General features: G+C 46.1%; 1 protein-coding gene across 1 annotated transcript in view; it reads right to left on the bottom strand.

Annotated features, from left to right (window-relative positions):
* The window catches only part of TENT4A (terminal nucleotidyltransferase 4A), a 535,327-nt gene that overhangs the window by 376,786 nt on the left and 139,770 nt on the right, over nucleotides 1–18,771 (bottom strand). The window contains exon 4 of the mRNA XM_085606105.1: nucleotides 12,202–12,322. Coding sequence (XP_085462231.1) covers nucleotides 12,202–12,322 — 121 coding nt within the window. The remainder of the gene's footprint in view (nucleotides 1–12,201; nucleotides 12,323–18,771) is intronic.

Below are 18,771 nucleotides of genomic sequence, written 5' to 3'. Positions count from 1 at the left end.
GCTATCACTCAATCACTTGAAACTCAACCAAGACAAAACAGAAATCTTCCTCATCTCCAACAAGGAACAGAAACCCAAGTCATAGAATGGCTCAAATCCTTGAATGCTCTAAACTGCAATCTCACCCCGGCCGACTCCGTGAAATCACTGGGAATCATACTGGACCCCAATTTAGACATGACCAAACACATCAAAAACTCCACTAAGAGCGCCTTCCTCAACAAAATAAAGCCCTTCATCCCTTTGAATGGCCTCAAACAAGCTACTTAAGCCCTAGTGCTGTCCAAACTGGACTATGGGAATGCAACCCACAGGAGCAGCAAAATCCCACCTGGCTCCCCTCCGAACCACTCTGAATGCAGCAGCCAGAATGGTCACAGGAGTGAAGAAATGTGAACAAATCTTGCCTGCGCTCAGAGAACTAAAATGGTTACCAATAGAAATGTGTGCGAACTTCAGAACTGCCTGTCTCAGGCACAAAGCCCTACACACCGGAAAACCCACCTAACTGGCCGCAAAACTCAAAAAAGCAGGCCAGACAAGGAGCCTCAGGAGTAGCAACACTCTACTCTTCCCTCCAAGAACTCACAAACAAAAACAAAAAAACGCATCTTGTTCCATCTCGGGAAAGGTGCCAAAAATCTGGCACTCCGTTCCCAGTCCATATCAGGACCACTCCCTCCTTTGTAAATTTCAAAAGATAACTCAAAGACCTCTTCCTCAACCGATCCCTTCCGACTGAATAGCCGCTGCTCAAACGCAAACTCCTGGCCTACGCAGCACTCAGCCACCTGAGCATCAAATCTTCTACCTCACCCACCAGCCAATCTGTACCGGGACCTCCCCTCCAGTAATAGGTCCTCACTCAAATCAATTTAGTTATGACTCTCATACAATGCGTTTTTACGCCAAGAATATGATTATATTCTCAGACTTTTGATTAGCCGTGACTCAATTGTATGATATTGTTTTTCTTTGACTAATTTCACCATTATTTTTGTTGTAAAGCGCTCGGATACCCTCGGGTCTGGCTAGCGCTATATAAAACTCCTAAATAAACTATGGCTATGCAGGAGGCCATCATGTCTTAAAGATGCATTACAGCCCTGTGAGCTGCCAATTTAGTTGGAACAAGGAAATCTGTGCTTGAAAGGATAGTGTCCTTACAGAATGGAAATACGCCTACTTCTGTGTAAGGCTCAATCTGTAGGGGTTGAATGAGGGATTTGGTGGCGTTGATGGGGAATCTAAAGTGATAAAGCAGATCAATATTTGCGTGTGGTTTAGGCAATGTTGACTGGTGGCCACTTTGATAAGCCAATCTTACAGGTAAGGGAAGACATGAACGTCCTGTCTGCGTAAGTAAGCGGCTACCACATCAAGGAACTTGGTGAATGCCTGCGGTGTAGTAGTGACCCCAAATGAAAGAACTTTGAACTGGTAGTTCCTTCTGCCTACCACAAACCTGAGATATCTATGATGTGCCGGTGTATTGGAATGTGGAAATAGGCTTCCTTTAGATCTTGTGCAGTCTTCAAGTCGCCTTGCTGGAGAAGCAGGATGGCATCCTTAAGGGTTACCATCTGGAAGTGCTCTGAAAGGATTTATTTAGGGGCCTGAAGTCTAGAATTGGCGGAGGGACCCTTCATTTCTCGGTATGACGAAGTATACAGAGTACACTCATGTACTCTGTCGATGGTTTGCAACGGGTTCTATAGCCCCTTTGAGGAGGAGAGCTTTTGTCAAGTCTTTGAGTAGGGTCTCATGGGCAGCTGATAGTCTGTTTGCAAGGTGGAATGGTGGGAGGCGTGCAAGTGAGCTCCAGACAACCTTGTTTGATAGCATCTAACACCCACTGGTCTTAGTGACTGGTTTACCATGTGCTTAAGATTTTTTTTCAGTCGTCCCGATAGGTGTTATGTAGTCAGAGGGTAGAAGAGAAAAGTCCGGGTTTGGTGGCGGTGTAGCTCATTTTGGAAGCTACCTCTGAAGTGGTTGCTCTTGTGAACTCTAAAATAACTGCTGGGAGGGAATTGCAGGCCCTGGGTGCGCCGATAAGAGGTGGAGGTGGTCTATGAACCTCCACCGTAGGAGGGGTGGCGAAAGGAGCTACAGGGTGTTTGCAGTGCCCCCATTGCTTTTGCGGTATGTGGCTTATTTTTTTTCTAAAGTTTGATCCACCTGGGGGCCAAAAAGATGGTTGCCATCAAAAAAACATGCTCAGCAGATCTTGCTGGACCTCTGGCTAAAGCCAGAGATGCAGACATGCATGCCTTCGGAGGATAATGCTGGTGTATATCCTACTAGTAGCACCATCAGCTGAATTTAGAGCACAACAAATGGATGGGTCTGAAATTAGTTTGTCCTTGTATACCAGTTGATGGCCCCATTTGCTGTGCTCCTCAGAGAGGTATTGGAGAAGGTCCTCCTTTTCATTCCAGTGGGCACAGTCATACTTAGCAAGGAGGCCCATAGATTTTCAAAGACGCCAGTAGTTGGCGGATTGCAATGCTATCCTTAGCCCTGCTAGTAAGTTTACTCTATCAGGCAGCGTGGTATCTGCGCTGGCCTGGGAGTTCACTTGTTTACAGGTAGTGGTGAGGACTGCTGAGTCTGAGGGAAACGGACCACAAATATAAATTAGGTTAGATGGGGAGGCCTTGTATTTTTTGTCCACCCCGGTTGTTTTAACCCTTGCTCTGACAAGGTCTATAAAAATGTCTGGGGTGTGACTAAGCATGCCCTTGAGCATTGGGAGATATTTGGTAGAGCGGGAAGTGGAGCAAGAAGTTTCAAAAAGGAAATCCTCCTCTAAGGGCTCATTTGTGAAGTTGCACCAGATAAATGGAGGCAGCCCTTCCAATATGATGTAGAGTCATCGGGAGGGGCTGGCAGGGTAAAGGCCAGGGTGTGTATACTCTGATGGTCTATATCAGTCATCTTGTAAAAGAATCAATGTTGTCAAAAGGCAAAGGCAGGTAATAGTTGATAGTGATAGTGCTAGAAGTAAGAGGGTGGAGGCCATATCTGCCTCCTTGCATTTTCTCAGGAACAGGCGTGTCCAAATGATAGTCATTTGGATGTTGGAGAAGCAGAGGTCAAATCGCAGGCAAGGATGCAGCCCGTAGAGGGTTTGTAATTCAATGTTTTGCCTGGGACCGAGATGGAGGTAAGGTACAGTGAACCGAAAGAGGCACCGCAACAGTGCTGAACCGGAGCACATGTCTGAACCAAACGACAAAGAAAACAATCTAACAATGGAGTCTATGAACATGCGCATTATCAAACAGGAGGAGTCATTCTACCTCGTGATTTAGGACCCAAGGAAAAATTGAACACATTAGGACCCAACACCAGATGGCAGGAGCATGCACAGCATGTGCATTTACAGCCACACATGCCTTAAACTGCATTCCTTTAACATGGAGAAGGTTTGACATGAACACGTCTCATAGCACTATTGTACTAGGGCCCTCTCCATTCCCCGAATTTGGGGTGCATCCCTTTTTGTGGTTGCCTCTTACTAGTTCTACTCGGCTTTTCACAGGATCTTATAGCTTTCTACTTCCTACAGGCTTCCCATAGTCTTTCTTGGACAAGAGTCCTTTCAGGGAGCCTCTTTACTGCACCTATTTCTGGGATAGTCTGGTCCCTTGCCTTCCCTTGGACTGGCTTCTCCTATTTGGGGATCTTTGGTGAGGTCAGTTTGCAGTCCCTCCTCCAAGGATGTTATTGCTCGAGTATCCAATTCAAAGATGAGGGATCTGCAGCTAGATGTCTGTCACATGCGCAAGTTACTTAGCTTCAGTAACGCCATATCAGGCAGAGACAGGATGTAACCGCATATTCCTCATCAACCCACCCATCCTCCCCGCTCTGCGATCAGAGGCTCCTGTTGTCTCCAAGAAGCCCTCTTTGCATACTGCTACATTTCGTTCAACCTGTACTTGTTGATAAAAGTTCTTTCCCTTTTTGGCACACAGTTTCCAGAGACTGTTTCTGCAAGTGGCTCTGTTGTTGGTGTAAAAATAGTCCCAAAAGAAAGAAGTCAGCGCGTCTGAGAACAGCTTACATGGACTCTGTTGATGTCCCATTCGGAAGACATCGCTACGGAGTTGCTCAACGCCCTCTACCGACATGTTTTTTTTTCCCCCCAGATCCCGTCTGGTGCCTCGGGAGGACTCTAATATAAGGAATCTGAGGCTAGATGTCTCTCAGATACAATGGATGGTGAACACTAAGTTAGGAAACTAATGTTTTGCTGAACAGTTAGGTTATCAACGCTTGTTCAAGTAAGTTTAACATGAGCTTACTGGTTGCAGAAATGAGCCACTATACTCTCACCATACATTTGGTGGACTTTGTACTTCGACCAACAATTGCAGACAGACAAATGTCACTGAGCTCATCCTTCTAGGATTGCTTTCTTGCAAAAGGGCATTAGTTAAGAAGAGTCTCAATTGTGATGAGAGATAAGGAGAACCAGCTCAGGAAATCGGCACTTCAGAAAAATATACAATATAAGAATTCTAAAAGGTCAAGTGCAGATAAAAAAAAAAGAAAAAAAAAACAAACTAGTTTTTAGCTAGACTGGAGTTTGGAATCCTTTTCTGATGACCTGTAAACTTAACTAAGAGCTTCATTAACCTTGCACTGCATGATAGGTTGGCTCGAAGTGGCTAGAATTACTTTAAGGTACAGGGTCAATTAGTACAATGTACACCCAGCCTTCTGGGGTTTCTAAAAGTTTCTAGGGCAGTGGTGTTTACATACAAATACAATGTAATGTTAACTCTACTAATAAGATTGGTCGTTTAAAAATTTCTCTTTTTTTTTTGTTAAAGTATTCCAAGGATACCACACGTGCAGAGATTTTCAACTTCAACAATTGAAGGATATGCGAGAATTACATGACAGAAAAGTTGGATTTATTCAAATACATTAACCAAGACTGACAATGTGAGAGGAATGTTTTGTGCCGGCAAGTTACAACTCATCATTTAATGCAGAGAACCTTATCGGATCAGCTCTAATGGAAGATCTAGAATGTGTCCATGGGAAACTACTATCAAATCAGTTTAGATTCCTTTTTAGATATCACTATAGGACTATTCCTTCACGCAGTCACCAAACTTAATATCTTTGTTAGAAATTAAGTCTCTAGTTGGCAGAGGTATGCACCCTGTCCAAGTAAGGACCACAATCCTAGTAAGGGCAAGCTAGATACACACTAAAAGATAACCAATGCTCACCCTCTGGAAGCTTGGCACAGAGCTGTCAGGCTCATCTAAAGGGGCATTGTGTAATGTATTTGTGCAACACACAGTAACGACAACATCACAAAAAAGCTCCACACAGGTTTAGCGAAGTAGAGAATTATGAATAAAACTGGACCAAAATTACAAATATCCAATAGGTAAAAGGAAAATGCTACTTACCAGTATGCCTCTGTTCTTGGCATGTAGAGCTGCAGACTTGTACACTATGCATAGATCGCAATCTGGTGTTGGGCTCGGATGCTTGCACTTTGTTGTCTTGGAAGAGTCTTTTGTAATCAAGAAATAGGGGACTCCTCCCTTGGACGATAGTGCGCATGGGCATCGACTTCATCCTCAGATTGTTTTTCGCCATGAAGGGAAATGGAGTCAGTAAGAAGTAAGAGATGTCCATGTGAATGTATCTAATTAAGATAATACTGGAACAGATACAGGTTCCAGGGAGGTGGGTGGGCATGTACAACTCTGCAGCTCTACATGCCAAGAACAGATGCATACTGGTAAGTCGCATTTTCCGTCAGAGGCATACGAGCTGCAGATTGTACGCTATGCATAGACTGTACAGCAGTGTCTCCCCTAGCGGTGGTCACCTGTATCTGTTGTAGTGGTTTGAAAGAATGTTTCAAGAACAGCCTGGCCTACAGAAGCTTGCTGCTTGCTTGTACGTCAACACAATAGTGTTTGGTGAAGGTGTGTGGTATAGACCATGTGGCTGCTTTACGTATGTCATCTTAGGGGATGTTCCCCCAAGAATGCCAAGGAAGCCCCTAGTTTGCGTGTTGAATGCGATCTAGGGGTAATTGTTAATGGGCGTTTAGCCTTTTGGTAGCATTTGAACGCATTTTACTATCCACCATGCAATCCCAGCTTTGGAGATGAGATTACCTTTATGAGGTGGGGAGCAGGCTACAAACAGTTGTTTTACGAAAGGGTTTAGTTCTGTCAATGTAATAAATTAGTGCTCTGTTGACGTCTAGTGTGTGAAGAGCGCTCTGCCAGAGTCTGGGTTTTGAAAAAAACACAGGTAACTCAACTGATTGGTTAAGATGAAAATCAGAGAGGACTTTGGGAAGGAATTTTGGATTGGTTCAGAGAACCACTTTGTTCTGATGTATTTGTAAGAATGGTTCTTGTATGGTTAAAGCCTGGATCTCACTTACCCTTCTGAGAGAGGTAACTGCGACAAGGAAAGCTACTTTCCATGTGAGGAACGCAAGTTCACATTTATGTAGAGGTTCAAATGGGGGACCCATGAGCCTGGTAAGAACAACGTTTAAATTCCACACCGGAGAGGGTGGCTGTCTGGGAGGAATTATTCTTTTAATGCCCTCCATAAAGGCTTTAAATGCAGGTACTCTAATTAATGACAAGTGTTGTCTGTTTTGTAAATAAGCAGCAAGGGCTGCTAGATGTAATCGTATGGATGAGTATGCTAGATCATAGTGCAGCAAATAGCAAATGAGGTCCTGGATTGAAGCATCCAGCGAATCAATCTTATGGTTTTTGCAGTAGATAACCAATCTTTTCCATTTTGCTGCATAGTAAGCTCTAGTAGTAGGGCGTCTGGCTTCTTTAAGGATATTACAGTCTGGTGGAAGGTTAAGATAACCGAACTCTAGGACTTCAGGAGCCAGATCGTTAGATTCAGTTGACCTGGATCGAGGTGCCTTATCTCTCCACGGTTCTGTTTTAGCATTGTTGGGGAGAGGCGTAGTTTTTGATGTGGAACTACTGAGAGTTCCAGTAGTATTGTGAACCACGGTTGGCGTGCCCATGTGGGAGCCACCAGGATCTTGAGACTTGTCTGAGCTTGCGTACTACTAGGGGAATCAGTGGGAGTGGGGAAAAAGCGTACGCAAATCTGCCTGACCAGTTCATCCATATCGCATAGCCTTTAGACAACGGGTGTGGGAACCTGGCGGCAAAGGTTGGGCATTTTGCGTTTGTGGCGAATAGATCTATGTCTGGCTGACCCCACATTTGAAAGAAAGGTTGGAGAATCTGGGGATGATCTTCTATCCGCAATCTGATTGTGAACTCCTGCCAGCAGGTATATATTTTGAGGAATAGCACATCTCCAAATGTTTTGTGTGAGCTGGGACAACTGCAGAGAATGTGCCTCCTTGTTTTTGTATGTAATACATGGCTATCATGATGTCTGTCCAGACTAGGACAGTTTTGTGCTGTAGATGTACTTGGAATGATTTTAATGCCAGAAATATTGCCAGCAATTCAAGGTGATTGATATGGAGCACTTTCTGTTGAGTTGTCCATTTGCCTTGAATTGTATGGTTTAGAAGATGGGCTCCCCAACCGGTGAGTGATGTGTCTGCTGTCAGCACTATCTGCGGAACTGGCCCGAGGAACGGCCACCCTTTGGACAGGTTGTGTTCCACCAATGCAGAGAGCTGTTGGGTTTTGATTTAGATGCCTGTATATAGTTTTCCCTGAATCATGTCCTTATATAGGCACAATTTGCATTGCCCTTATTTAGGCACAGAATCCCAGTCCTTATTTAGGCATTAGCCATGCTAACCAAATACAGGCATGGTCACCTACATCCATCCATCCATCCCACGTCACAATGAGTTCTTAGAAACCAGACCCTTAAGCCGAACAGGACTTTCCCTAGCTAGGATTATTGATTTCTCCAAGAACTCATCTATTATGCATGAACTACTATTCCTTAGGGGTTCATCCATGACTTCCTCTGCCCGACTTTAGGTCAATGCTATCATTCCTAAATACCTTCCGGGTATAAATATACCTTCCCTTACCATGGCAAACAAAGGCATGGCGGTTACACCGCACGACTTGACTGCACGGTTCGCCATGGCAAGTTCGGCAGAGACCATATCCAGGCTTGACGCACTGACCAGATGCTGTTATCCCTGCTCGCAGAGAATCCAGTTTCCAGTGTTCTGACTCCCTTCACAGGGTGTTAGAGTTTGAGACCCGGATAGAGATTCCCACCTTGCTCATTCTAACGGTATGTAGCAGACTACAACCTAGAGGGACTCTTGGCATACTAAACTTCGTATATACCATACCAGATACTTTTACCTCGCACCGCACTTAGATTAGGTACACCAGGGTAGGACTATTTAGAAGCATCAGACAAGAATTCACATTTTAGCCTGTTTTATTTATGTATGTATATATGAATAGAGGTCATAGCTAAAAGACATTGCTATTGCAATATTATTTCTTCTTACTGCTTATGCTGTGCGTAGTATTATATATTTTTTTCTGTCTAATGATCATAACAGCTCATATCTTACACGAGAAACAAGACTGTTAAATAAACCCTTTTATTGAAGCGCCCATCTTTCTATTTTCTGTGCAACTCTGGAGAAACTAAGCATGCACGATTGACGAAGTGAAACTTATCTATTGTTTCCACAATTAAGACGTGTTCCGATTCGAAGGGAAACAAAGTCATCATGTTTATGCAGTTGTCAGAAACTAATCCCTTCTTGTTCTTTCGAGAAGTTTCTAGTGACCTCCGAGTTAGCTGGCACACACAAGTAATTAAGTTTAATGTACTTGATAGGAGCATACGGACCTTAGTCCAATGCAAAAACTATACTGTATATTATTCCATTGCACAGAGCCTATAAGGGAAATCGGAACTAAACTACAGAGCAATGTGTTCGACTGTCCACCAACACCAGATCTGTAAGCTGTCCTTGAGCCTGGTTCCACTGACGTGCTAGGCATTCCTTTAAGGGGAGCATCTGAAGTCTTGCATGAGGTACGATAAAGATGCAAGAGGCCATCCCTATGAGTTGCATGAATACTTTAGCTGGGAGGGATTGCTGCGGTGGAAATTTGCTGCTTAGGGCTTGCATACTGGCTATCCTGGGATATGCCAGAGTTTTGAAGGGGTCTACTGTGGCCCCTAGATACTGATGTATGTGGGAGGGCTGGAGATTTGACTTGGGGTAATTTAGTGTGAATCCCAAGTCATGTAGCAGTTGGATAGTTTGATGTGCGATGAACTTTGCTTTTATCAGCCAATCGTCGAGATATGGAAAGATATGGATTTGTCGTCTTCAAGTGTGCTGCTACTATAGCAAGGCATTTTCTGAACACTCGGGGTGGGGTGGTTACCCCAAATGGAAGGACTTTTAACTGATAGTGTTGTCCGTCCACTATGAACCTTAGATAATTCCTGTGAGTAGGGTGTATGGAATGTGGAAGTAGGCGTCCTTGAGATCTACTCTGGCAAGTTAGTCGCCTTGTTGTAGCAGTGGGAGAACCTGTTGAAGAGTGATCATATAAAAATGATTGGACTGTATATAGAGATTGAGGGGTCTGAGGTAGAGTATTGGCCTTAGGGTCCAGTCTTTTTTGGGGATTAGGAAATACAGTGAGTAAACCCCTGTTCCTTGATGGTGTAAGGGGACTGGTTCTATTGCTTGCTTTTGAAGCAGTGAGAGAACCTCTTGTTGTAAGAGCTTATGGTGTTCTGTGGACATTGGACGCTGTTTGGGTGGAATGTTGGGCAGGGTTGCTGCGAGTTCTAGGCAGTAACCATACTGGATAATTTGTCTTACCCGCTTGTGTGTTGTGATGGAATCCCAGACAGGTAGGAACTGTGAGAGTCTTCCCCCGACCAGAGTGGTCTGGAGGGAGCGGAGGGAAGTCACTGTTCGGTAGTGGGGGAGGTACGAGTGTTGTTGCTACTTCGACCTCTCCCTTTGTTGTTGTTTAACCTGTATCCGCCTCTAAAATATCCTCTATTGGGGAATGTTTGGGTTATCAATCGTCTCAATCGTCCTGTGGTACGTCTGTATCATCATCAGGATCAGTGAAAGGGTCACTGTTGCATCTCCCACCCCCTAAATTATCGTCATCATCCTCGTGTGGTGGAGGTGGAAGTTTTGGAGGCTGCAGAGGAGAGACCGGTTTAGGAGGAAGAACTGGCTCAGAAGGAGGGACAGGCTCAGAAGGAGAAACAGGAGAAGAGGGTCTTATCGGTGAAGTGGCACAGTCTTTTCTTTACAGGCACTGCAGGAGTGTCTGATGTGTCCAGCTTCCTCTTCTTGTGTGGAACAGCAGCCACATGTCCTGTTTTAGGGTCTATATGCAGTTTTTTCTGCTTGGGATCGACAGGATTCAGTCGAAAGAGTTCCTCCTCTTTGGTAACCGCTTTCGGCGCAGACCTTCGGGTCCAAGCGAGGTTTGGATTTTTGCTCCGAGGCCCTAGGATTCGGTTTAGGGTCCTTTGGCTTGGCTATGGACTGGAAATCTTTTTCGGTTCTGAAGCTTTTGGCTTCGGAACTGATAGTTTTTCTTTCGGTGTCGAGGTGGTCTGTGCAGACTTCTTTTTGGGAGTAGGTTGGTCTCCCTTCTTCGGTGTCAAAGGCGCCTGTGGGACACTGATATGCGGTCTGCTCAGCCCGAGCTACCGGAAGGCTTGTCCTTTATCTTCGGAGTAGAGTCCGAGGGCGGGGCTTCTGAAGCTTATTTTTGGTCACAACTGGGGCCAGCAGGCGAAGTCTTGACCAGGACCTTCTTTATTTCGGGTGGAGTTGGGGTAGGGGCAGTTGTACTCGTTGACCAGAGTGATATGGTAGTCTGAGTAGTCTGCTTCGGACACGATTTCCAGGTCTTCAGAATGCTCCTTCGGGACATCGGGGCCTTCGAATATGTCCAGTGGTGCCGGAGCTGATTGCTGCGCCATGATGCGTCGTCGGGCCAGTCCATCACAGATGGTTTTCTTCGATCGGAAAGAAGCACAGGCCTGGCACTTGTTCTCATCGTGCTCGAGACACAGGTTACAGACCTTGTGAGGGTCACTGTGTGGGAATTTCGCTCCACACTGGGGGCATTTTATAAATTGAGTACTTTCCATTAGCTGTAGGCCCGAACTGCGCCGATAGGCCCAACGGCCCACATTGAGGACTGGAATCAATTAGTGGAGATTCCCGTTGAAGATCACGCGATCGAACACAATACCGTCGAGTTATAGTTTGCGCATCGAAAAGGTTTGGAAAATAAAGTACCGAACCGCAAAAGTTACATCCGAACCAGACGGTGGGAAAAAACAGAGGATGGAGTCTATGCCCATGCGCACTATCGCCCAAGGGAGGAGTCACCTATCTCGTGACTACAAAAGACTCTTCCAAGACAACAACTAAGCGCAAGCATCCGAGCCCAACACCAGATGGCGATCTATGCATAGTGTAAAATCAGACTCGTATGCAACGAACGTGGAGTTATGAATATTTTAAGATTAAATCAAACAGTAATGCTTAGAAGACAAAAGCGATAAAGAGTTACTTTTGGTCGCACTCGACCAGGGCAAATCCAAAGTTCAGGCTAACCACAATGGAGGGTAGACCAGATACAAGATTCGCACACTGTCTGCTGAAAAAGAACCTTGGATGGAGCAAGCGTCAGTCCCCATCCGTCGGGGTTCAGATTCCCATGCTCGGGTAGATGAGTCGTCGTGGACCCTTGCAGTAGGGTCTGGCATTGAGCTGTGCAGGGATGTCCTCGGGTCGGGACTGCGTCAGCGTGAAAAGACACTACATCGGTTCCGATCGATGCAAAGCAGTCACTGGGTATGGTATACCGCTTTACAAGGGACTTCTAAGCAAACTAAAAATGGCAATCATGTATACACCAATGTCTCCATGTTTAGGGGAGAATTACTTGTGCTTTAGCACTGGTAAGCAGTGGTAAAGTACTAAGAGTACTAAAGGTCAACAAAAAGATACAGCAAAAAGTGGAGGTGAGCAGGCAAAATGTTTGGGGAAGGCCACACAAAGGATGACAGTTCCAAAAGTCTTACTATAACACACTTTGGAGCTGTTCTTACGGTTTTACAATGTTCTGCTCCAAATTTAGTCTACAAGACTATTGTCCAAATAAACTCTGATCTGTAACTAAGAAAAACACAAAACATGCCACTTACCGTAGCTTTATCAAGTACTTTTATGGAACCAGGCTCAGCGACATTGCGTTTTCGCAGTGCTTGTTCCAATAGATTTAAAGGAGGACGCTCCCATTTCCCAAACACCACCAAATCTATGTCACTGAAAAAAAGCCAATACAAACAAAATCAGACATTGACAATTAAGCAAGTTAAAATCCTCAAGTTTAGTAAGCATTTATATTAAAAAAAATACTGTAGATGAGAAAAAGCACAGTCATCTCACTAACCAAAAGTTACTTGGACTGGTGTTTCAACATTCATAGCTTCATATCACACATGCTTTGAATACTTTCAGTCATTAGTCTGAAACTTGAAAGTATACAGTAGAAACAGTTAATTACCTTTGGTAATATTTTTGGTGGATGCATAGTTGTGCAGATTCCTTCCCTTATGAATACTCCTCCCAAACTGTGGACTGGTGAGGAAAAATGCTCCCCCGTTAGAAATGGGGGTCTCTAGCTGGCAAGGGTTTGCACCTTTAATACAAGGGACCCTTCCTTGTCAGGATAAGGGAGTTACACTCCTAAAATAACTCCTGCTCACCCCCTTGGTAGTTTGGCACAAGCAGTCTGGCTTATCTTAGAGGCAGTGTGTAAAGCATTTGCACATAACCAACAGTAATAGCACTACAAAAGTAAACCACACCAGTTTAGAAAAATATCCATTATGTTTCTATATCTAAAACAAGACTAAAACAAAACTCCACCATAAGTTGTCAGAAATCTTCAATAATCAAAATAGACTTGAAATACAGTTCCTTGAAGTCGATCGAGCCGTCTGGGGCTATCACACCATGGTGAACAAATCCAAACAGTTCTGGCTGATCACAGCATCCCGGGCCACCTACGGTGTCGGGAATACCCACAAATCAGTACCTTTAGAAATGCAGGGCATCGGCAAACTTTCAATGAGCCCTGAAGAGCCGGCGTCTGTTCCTGAGGTCAGAGCAGGATTAGTCGGGCCCTAGAAGTCTCACGTGTTGCCGATCTAACTCCTGGAGCGTTGGGGCTGCGGTGCGAAGTGCAGCGGTGCAGTGTGCAGTGTCCTCAGGTCGCAGTGGAGGCAGCGGCTCAGTGACGGTTGTCCAGCATAGTCGGTGAGATCAGGGATGCAGTGCAAAGTAATGCGGTGCTCGTTGCAGTTCTGGCAGGTCACGGTGCAAGCAGCGACGTAGTCGTTGCTGAAACGTTGTCTGCTAAACAAATAGGAGTCGATGGTGCCGGCAGGCCAAGGCTGCGGGATGAGGATGGTGTGTCGTGTAACTTACGAGCGGTGTCCTCGAACAGTGCAAGCAGCGGCAGCGATGTCGTGGAGCAGCGTAGTCGGGGATACCAGGGCGTAGTTGTTAAGTGAGGTGGTGTGAAGAGCAGTACCCCCAGGTCGTGGTGCAAGCAGCGGCTCAGTGGCAGCGTCGGGGGACGTCGCCGGTGAGACCAGGGTTGTAGTGCAGCAGTGCTCTCTGTGGTGCCTTCAGGACACAGTCGACAGCGTAGACTGTGTTGGGTTGCTTTCTTCTGTTGCAGCACAAAACACACAGTTCCCAGTGATGATGGCAGAAGAACTTTAAGTCTTTGCTGTTCCTGGGACTTCTCGAACATGGGGCAAGTGTGAGAAAGTGGCTCTGTATATACTGTTCCCAAATGGGTACAATGAGTACAGAGTACACAGTTCCCAGAGGTTTGGCAGAGGCTAAAGTTAGATATAACCTTATTCTCCAAAGTGGTAGCTTGGTCGAGTAGTAAGGCAGTATCAGAGGACAGTGGAAAGCATTTGCTGCACACACTCCGTCAGCAAATGGTCCCACACCTTAGTTACTGTTGTGATTTTTAGGCAATATTTTGCCATTTTAAAAGTTGACACTTCATTTCATAGAAAAACAGTCAATGATTGCCTATGGAAGAAAATTCAAGTTGCAGGTAAAGTATGTTCTCGTTACTTTTGTAATCCAGTACTGGGCTCCTAGACCCAGTACTGGGACCTCTATCGAAAACAGGTAAGTAATTACGTTTTTACAGTTCGCACGATTTTTAAAGAATTTGAAGTTTGCAAAAATCGACACTCATAAGAAATTTCACAGAAAAACAGTCAATGATTTCCTATGGGTGAAAATTGGGTTACTGGTAAGTACGGTTGTGAATAGTTTTCAGGGTGAGTGCTGGGCACCAAGATCCAGCACTAGGATCTCTCCTAATAGCAGGTGAGTATTTTCGTTTGTTACTCGGCTGATTTTTGGTGAATATTTGAAGTTTAGAAACTCCACACTTAAAAGAAATGTCAGCAGAAACCAGTCAATGTTACCCTATGGAGAAAATGGAGTTTATCCGCTTTTGGGTAAGTAATCAACTGGCAGAGTTAAGGTTCTGGGAACAGACTCTGGTCTCCCATGGTCAGGTAGGTACAGTTGTTACACCCTCAGCGGTGCAGGGGCAGCCGGGTGCAGTGTGAGTTAAGCCCAATGTTATTCTATGGGAGGCAGGGGGGCCTTGGTTGGTGGCTGCTGACTAGCAGGCCACGCGGCTGTGGGAGCTGGGCTGCTGGTCACTTGCTCAGGGCAAAAGGGGTTAGTAGACCGGTGTAGAGTTTACACTGCCAGGGCCACTCTGGCGGCTAAGTGCAGGGTGCTTTTGAGCCTTCGGGCACTCAATTGATTTCCATGGGAAAGCTCCTGGTTGAAAAAAGGCTGCAAGCTCGGGGACGAAGATTCTTCAGGTGCCACCACCACTTTGAGAGGTAAGTTGGGTAGTTGGAGGATAGGTAGGTATCCAGGAGTGCCGGAAAATCTTACCCTCTGTTATAGTGGTGGGGGGGGGGGGGCTGGTTCTGAGGCTGCAGGCATCCTCAGGAGCGTCGAGGGAAGTCCTTGGGTGCCGGACTCTGGTTTACAGTTGCCGGGGGGGGGGGGGGTCATCCTCATGGTCTTTGTTTACTCCGGCACAGGCCAGGGTTGGCGGGTGCAGAGTGTGCATGGTTCGCGGTTACGGGCTGATGCCAGGGATTAGAAGCTGGTTTTGAGCAGAGCCTCTGCTCATGGGAGTCCCAGGTGCTTAGAGCCAAAAGGTAGACAGGTCCTCCAGGGTTTGTGAGGTTGCTGGCCACAAGAGGTGCCGGGATGTAGCAGGAGCAGGTTCGAGGGTCGACAGGCCGGTAGGGCTGGGGCCAAAGCAGTTGGTGTCTTCCTCTTAGCAGCTGCACGGCAGGTATTCTTTCTTGCTCCTTTGTATTTTGGAATCTGAGGAAGGAGGGTTCAGGGTGCCCCTAAATATTAGATTTAGGGGCGTTACAGGTAGGTAAATGGCAGGGACCAATGCGTTCCCTTCCTGGGGTGGGTACACCCCCTATTCTGCCACACTCCTGTGGGGGGGGGGGCAGTAGCCTAGTCCTGATTGGGCAGGGCCTCCCATCTTCAAGATGGCGAGTGCCCGGAGATGTGCTTCACTTGCCTCCCCCACCTGAGGGGTGGGGTTGGCAGGCTGACACATCCCCTGTCCTTATTTGGGGTTTCCGGACAGACTTCCAGCCAGAGTGGGGGCTGCAAGTGGCCTGGGGAAGCTCACAGAGGTGGCATGCCTTTGAAGCTTCCCCCTGACCATCCTGGGGGAGGAGACATGGCACCTCACCCCAGGATGTGCATTGTTGCAGGCGCAGGAGAGCAGGGGCTCTCCTACCCAGGGGTCCAGCAACATGTCTGCTGTGTGGCAGCCTAGGCAGCCTCCCAGACCAGACGTGGATTGTAGATTAGGTTTCAGGGGGCATCTCTAAGATGCCCTCTGTGGTGCTTGGTACATTAAATCCCACACTGGCATCAGTGCGAGTTTAATGTGCTGAGAAGTTTGATACCAAACTTCTCAGTCTTCAGTGTTGCTATTATGGTGCTGTGGAGTTCGTGTTTGACGAGCTCTCAGTACCATTTACTCTTAAATGGCAGTACTGCACTTAGTGCCCAGGAATGGACCTGGGTACTGTAGGGGCACAGGGCTCATGCTCCTGTGCCCACACCACTGGCATAGGGCACCCAGCTAGAGGGGTGGCCGAAGTATGCCAGGGCAGTGTAGGTGGTGGGCGTGGCACACAGGGATGTGAGTGAGTGTATACTGGGCCTCTAAGGGTGGCACAGTGAGTGCTGCAGCCCTTAGAGGCCTTCCCTGGTCACAAGGCCCTGGGTACCTAGGGTACCATTTACCAGGGGCTGACATGAGGCCAGGGTTTGCCAATTTGGGTTTGAGGTTTTTAGGTAAGGAACATCTGCCCTGGGAACCTGGCTGGCAGGAGTCCAGGGCACACTCAGTCAAAGTACATTCAGCAATTAAGCAAAAAGTGGGGGCATACCATGCAAGAAAGATGGCACTTTCTCACAGCAAGGTCTACCTCAAGCCCTTGTTGAGATTCAAAAAAGAAGTTGCAGAAATTTCAGTCCAGTTCTTTCACTGCCCAAGACAGAAGCAGCTACTGCAGGCCAACAAAGCAAAGCACTCAGCAACGCGGTAGTTTCTCCTCACAGCTTCTCCAGCTCTTCTTCTTGGCAAACTTCTTGGTTCAAAAGAGTTCTGATGTTCTGGGTCTGGGCCCCACTTTATATAGCCCAAAATCCTTTGTCCTCTCAGACAGTGTCTGTGCTTAGTTCAAACTGTTTGGTCCGCTTTGGCCCAGCTTCCCAGCAGAAGGTGGAGACAGCATAGTCTACAGCAGACTAGGCCCATTCACGTGCAAGGAAATCTCCCACTACTCTAAATGCAGACCGGGACATTTCAGGTGCTAGTGAAAACTCCTCCCACTACTATGAATGCAGCCCAAGTCTATTGAGCTGAGCCCGACTCAACCAGATTCTTTGGAGCCACTGCACATCTCCAGCCCCTGACACTCCAAAGCCAGTCAATACACATCCTAGCAGAGCCACACTGGATGGCTAAGCAAGAAAAAACCTACTTTCTAAAAGTGGTATTTTCAAACACAGAATGTAAAAATCACCCTCACTAAAAGATGCATTTTAACATTCTGAATTCAGGCATACTAACCTTTATCTTCCTATCTGGTCCTAACGGGAAGTTATATTTATAAGATGTTATGAATAAAGTCCCATTTACTCTATGGGACAGAAAGCCTTTCAGTAGCGAAAAACAAAATGCACTGTGATTCACTACCAGGACGTGTGTCACACAGAGCATGTCCTACCTTTCACATACACTGCACCGTGCCCAAAGGGGTACCTTGGGCCTAACTTAGGGGTGATGCACATGTAGGAAAAGGGAAGGCTTAAGACTTGGCAAGTGGGTGCACTTGCCAGGTTGATAAGCAGTACCAGACTGCACACAGGCTATGCAATGGCAGACTTGAGTTACCTTTTCAGTGCTATTCATGTGGGTAGCACAATCAATCTGCAGGCCCACTAGTTGCATTTGATTTACTGGCCCTGGCACACTGTGCACTTTACTAGGGGCTTACTGGTAAATCAAATATGCCAATCGTGGAAACACCAATCGATAATGCAAATTTCACAGAAAGCATATGTACTTTAGCACTGAATAGCAGTGTTCAAGTGCCCAGAGTCCTATAATCAACAAAAACAGGTCAGGAAAACATAGGAGGAAGAAGACAAATGTTTGGCGATAACCCTGCAAAATCTTTAACACGGTCAAGAGGTCACGGGCAACAGTCTCCAGATGCAACATTTGCTGTGCAGCTGCCCCCTGCAATTTCCAACCCCTCAGATCAGGGAAGAATTTTCCTTTCTAGCTTATCATGAGTCAATAACAGATGATCTTAGAAAAACCAGGAATTATATTCCAGAGTCACTTCCATTACAAAGAAAACAGGACAATGGAGGAGGTCTAGTCTAGACCCCGGGCTGCTGAACAAGTTCCTATAGAAATGGTAGTTTCACATGGTAATGCTCCAAAAAGTAATTCCCCGGTTTCTCTGCGATCTCTGGATTATCTCATTTGCTCCCTTTAGGAAAAGTAATTCCTGTTGTAACTCAAGTGAAGATGTTCCTTCTTCCTGGGTGAGATGATAGGTAGTATATATATGAACTGTAGGTTGTGTCCAGAGCTTACAATCTGCTGCACTAATTTGTCTGAAGTTCAGGACTTGCCTGTTACGGCAAAAACGACTACTCAATGAAAATGAAGACTGAGGGGTAATAGCTGGTTGACCAAAAGCTTAAGGAAGCAACCTTTGAAAAGTGTCCAACACCCGTTGAAATGTCATGAACCCAAGATACTTTGTATCACTTGAGGTTCTTTGTAGTAATAGTCCACGTGGAGGTTGTCAGCTACAAAGGTTTGTGGAGGACAGTCCTATTCTTGGTTTTCCTTTTCTCCCAAAGAGTCCTAAAAAATCATTTAACACCCATCTAGCTGTGCAGGGCTGTATGCAGTCTGAGGAGATGTCTTGATCACAGACAACTACTAACCTAGATTCCAGAATGTAAGTGGGCAAAGTACCAGGAACTTTCATGAAAATGAGATTGTAGCTCTGTAGGCATCTGTTACATATAGTGCTGTAGAATCATATGTTCTGTATGCTCCTGCGCTCTAGTATTTGGCTCAGACA

The sequence above is a fragment of the Triturus cristatus genome, chromosome 5_1 (genome assembly GCF_964204655.1).
Source record: "Triturus cristatus chromosome 5_1, aTriCri1.1, whole genome shotgun sequence".
Taxonomy (NCBI): domain Eukaryota; kingdom Metazoa; phylum Chordata; class Amphibia; order Caudata; family Salamandridae; genus Triturus; species Triturus cristatus.
Note: the sequence above shows the minus strand (reverse complement) of the source record. Positions and strands in the feature narration are given on the sequence as shown.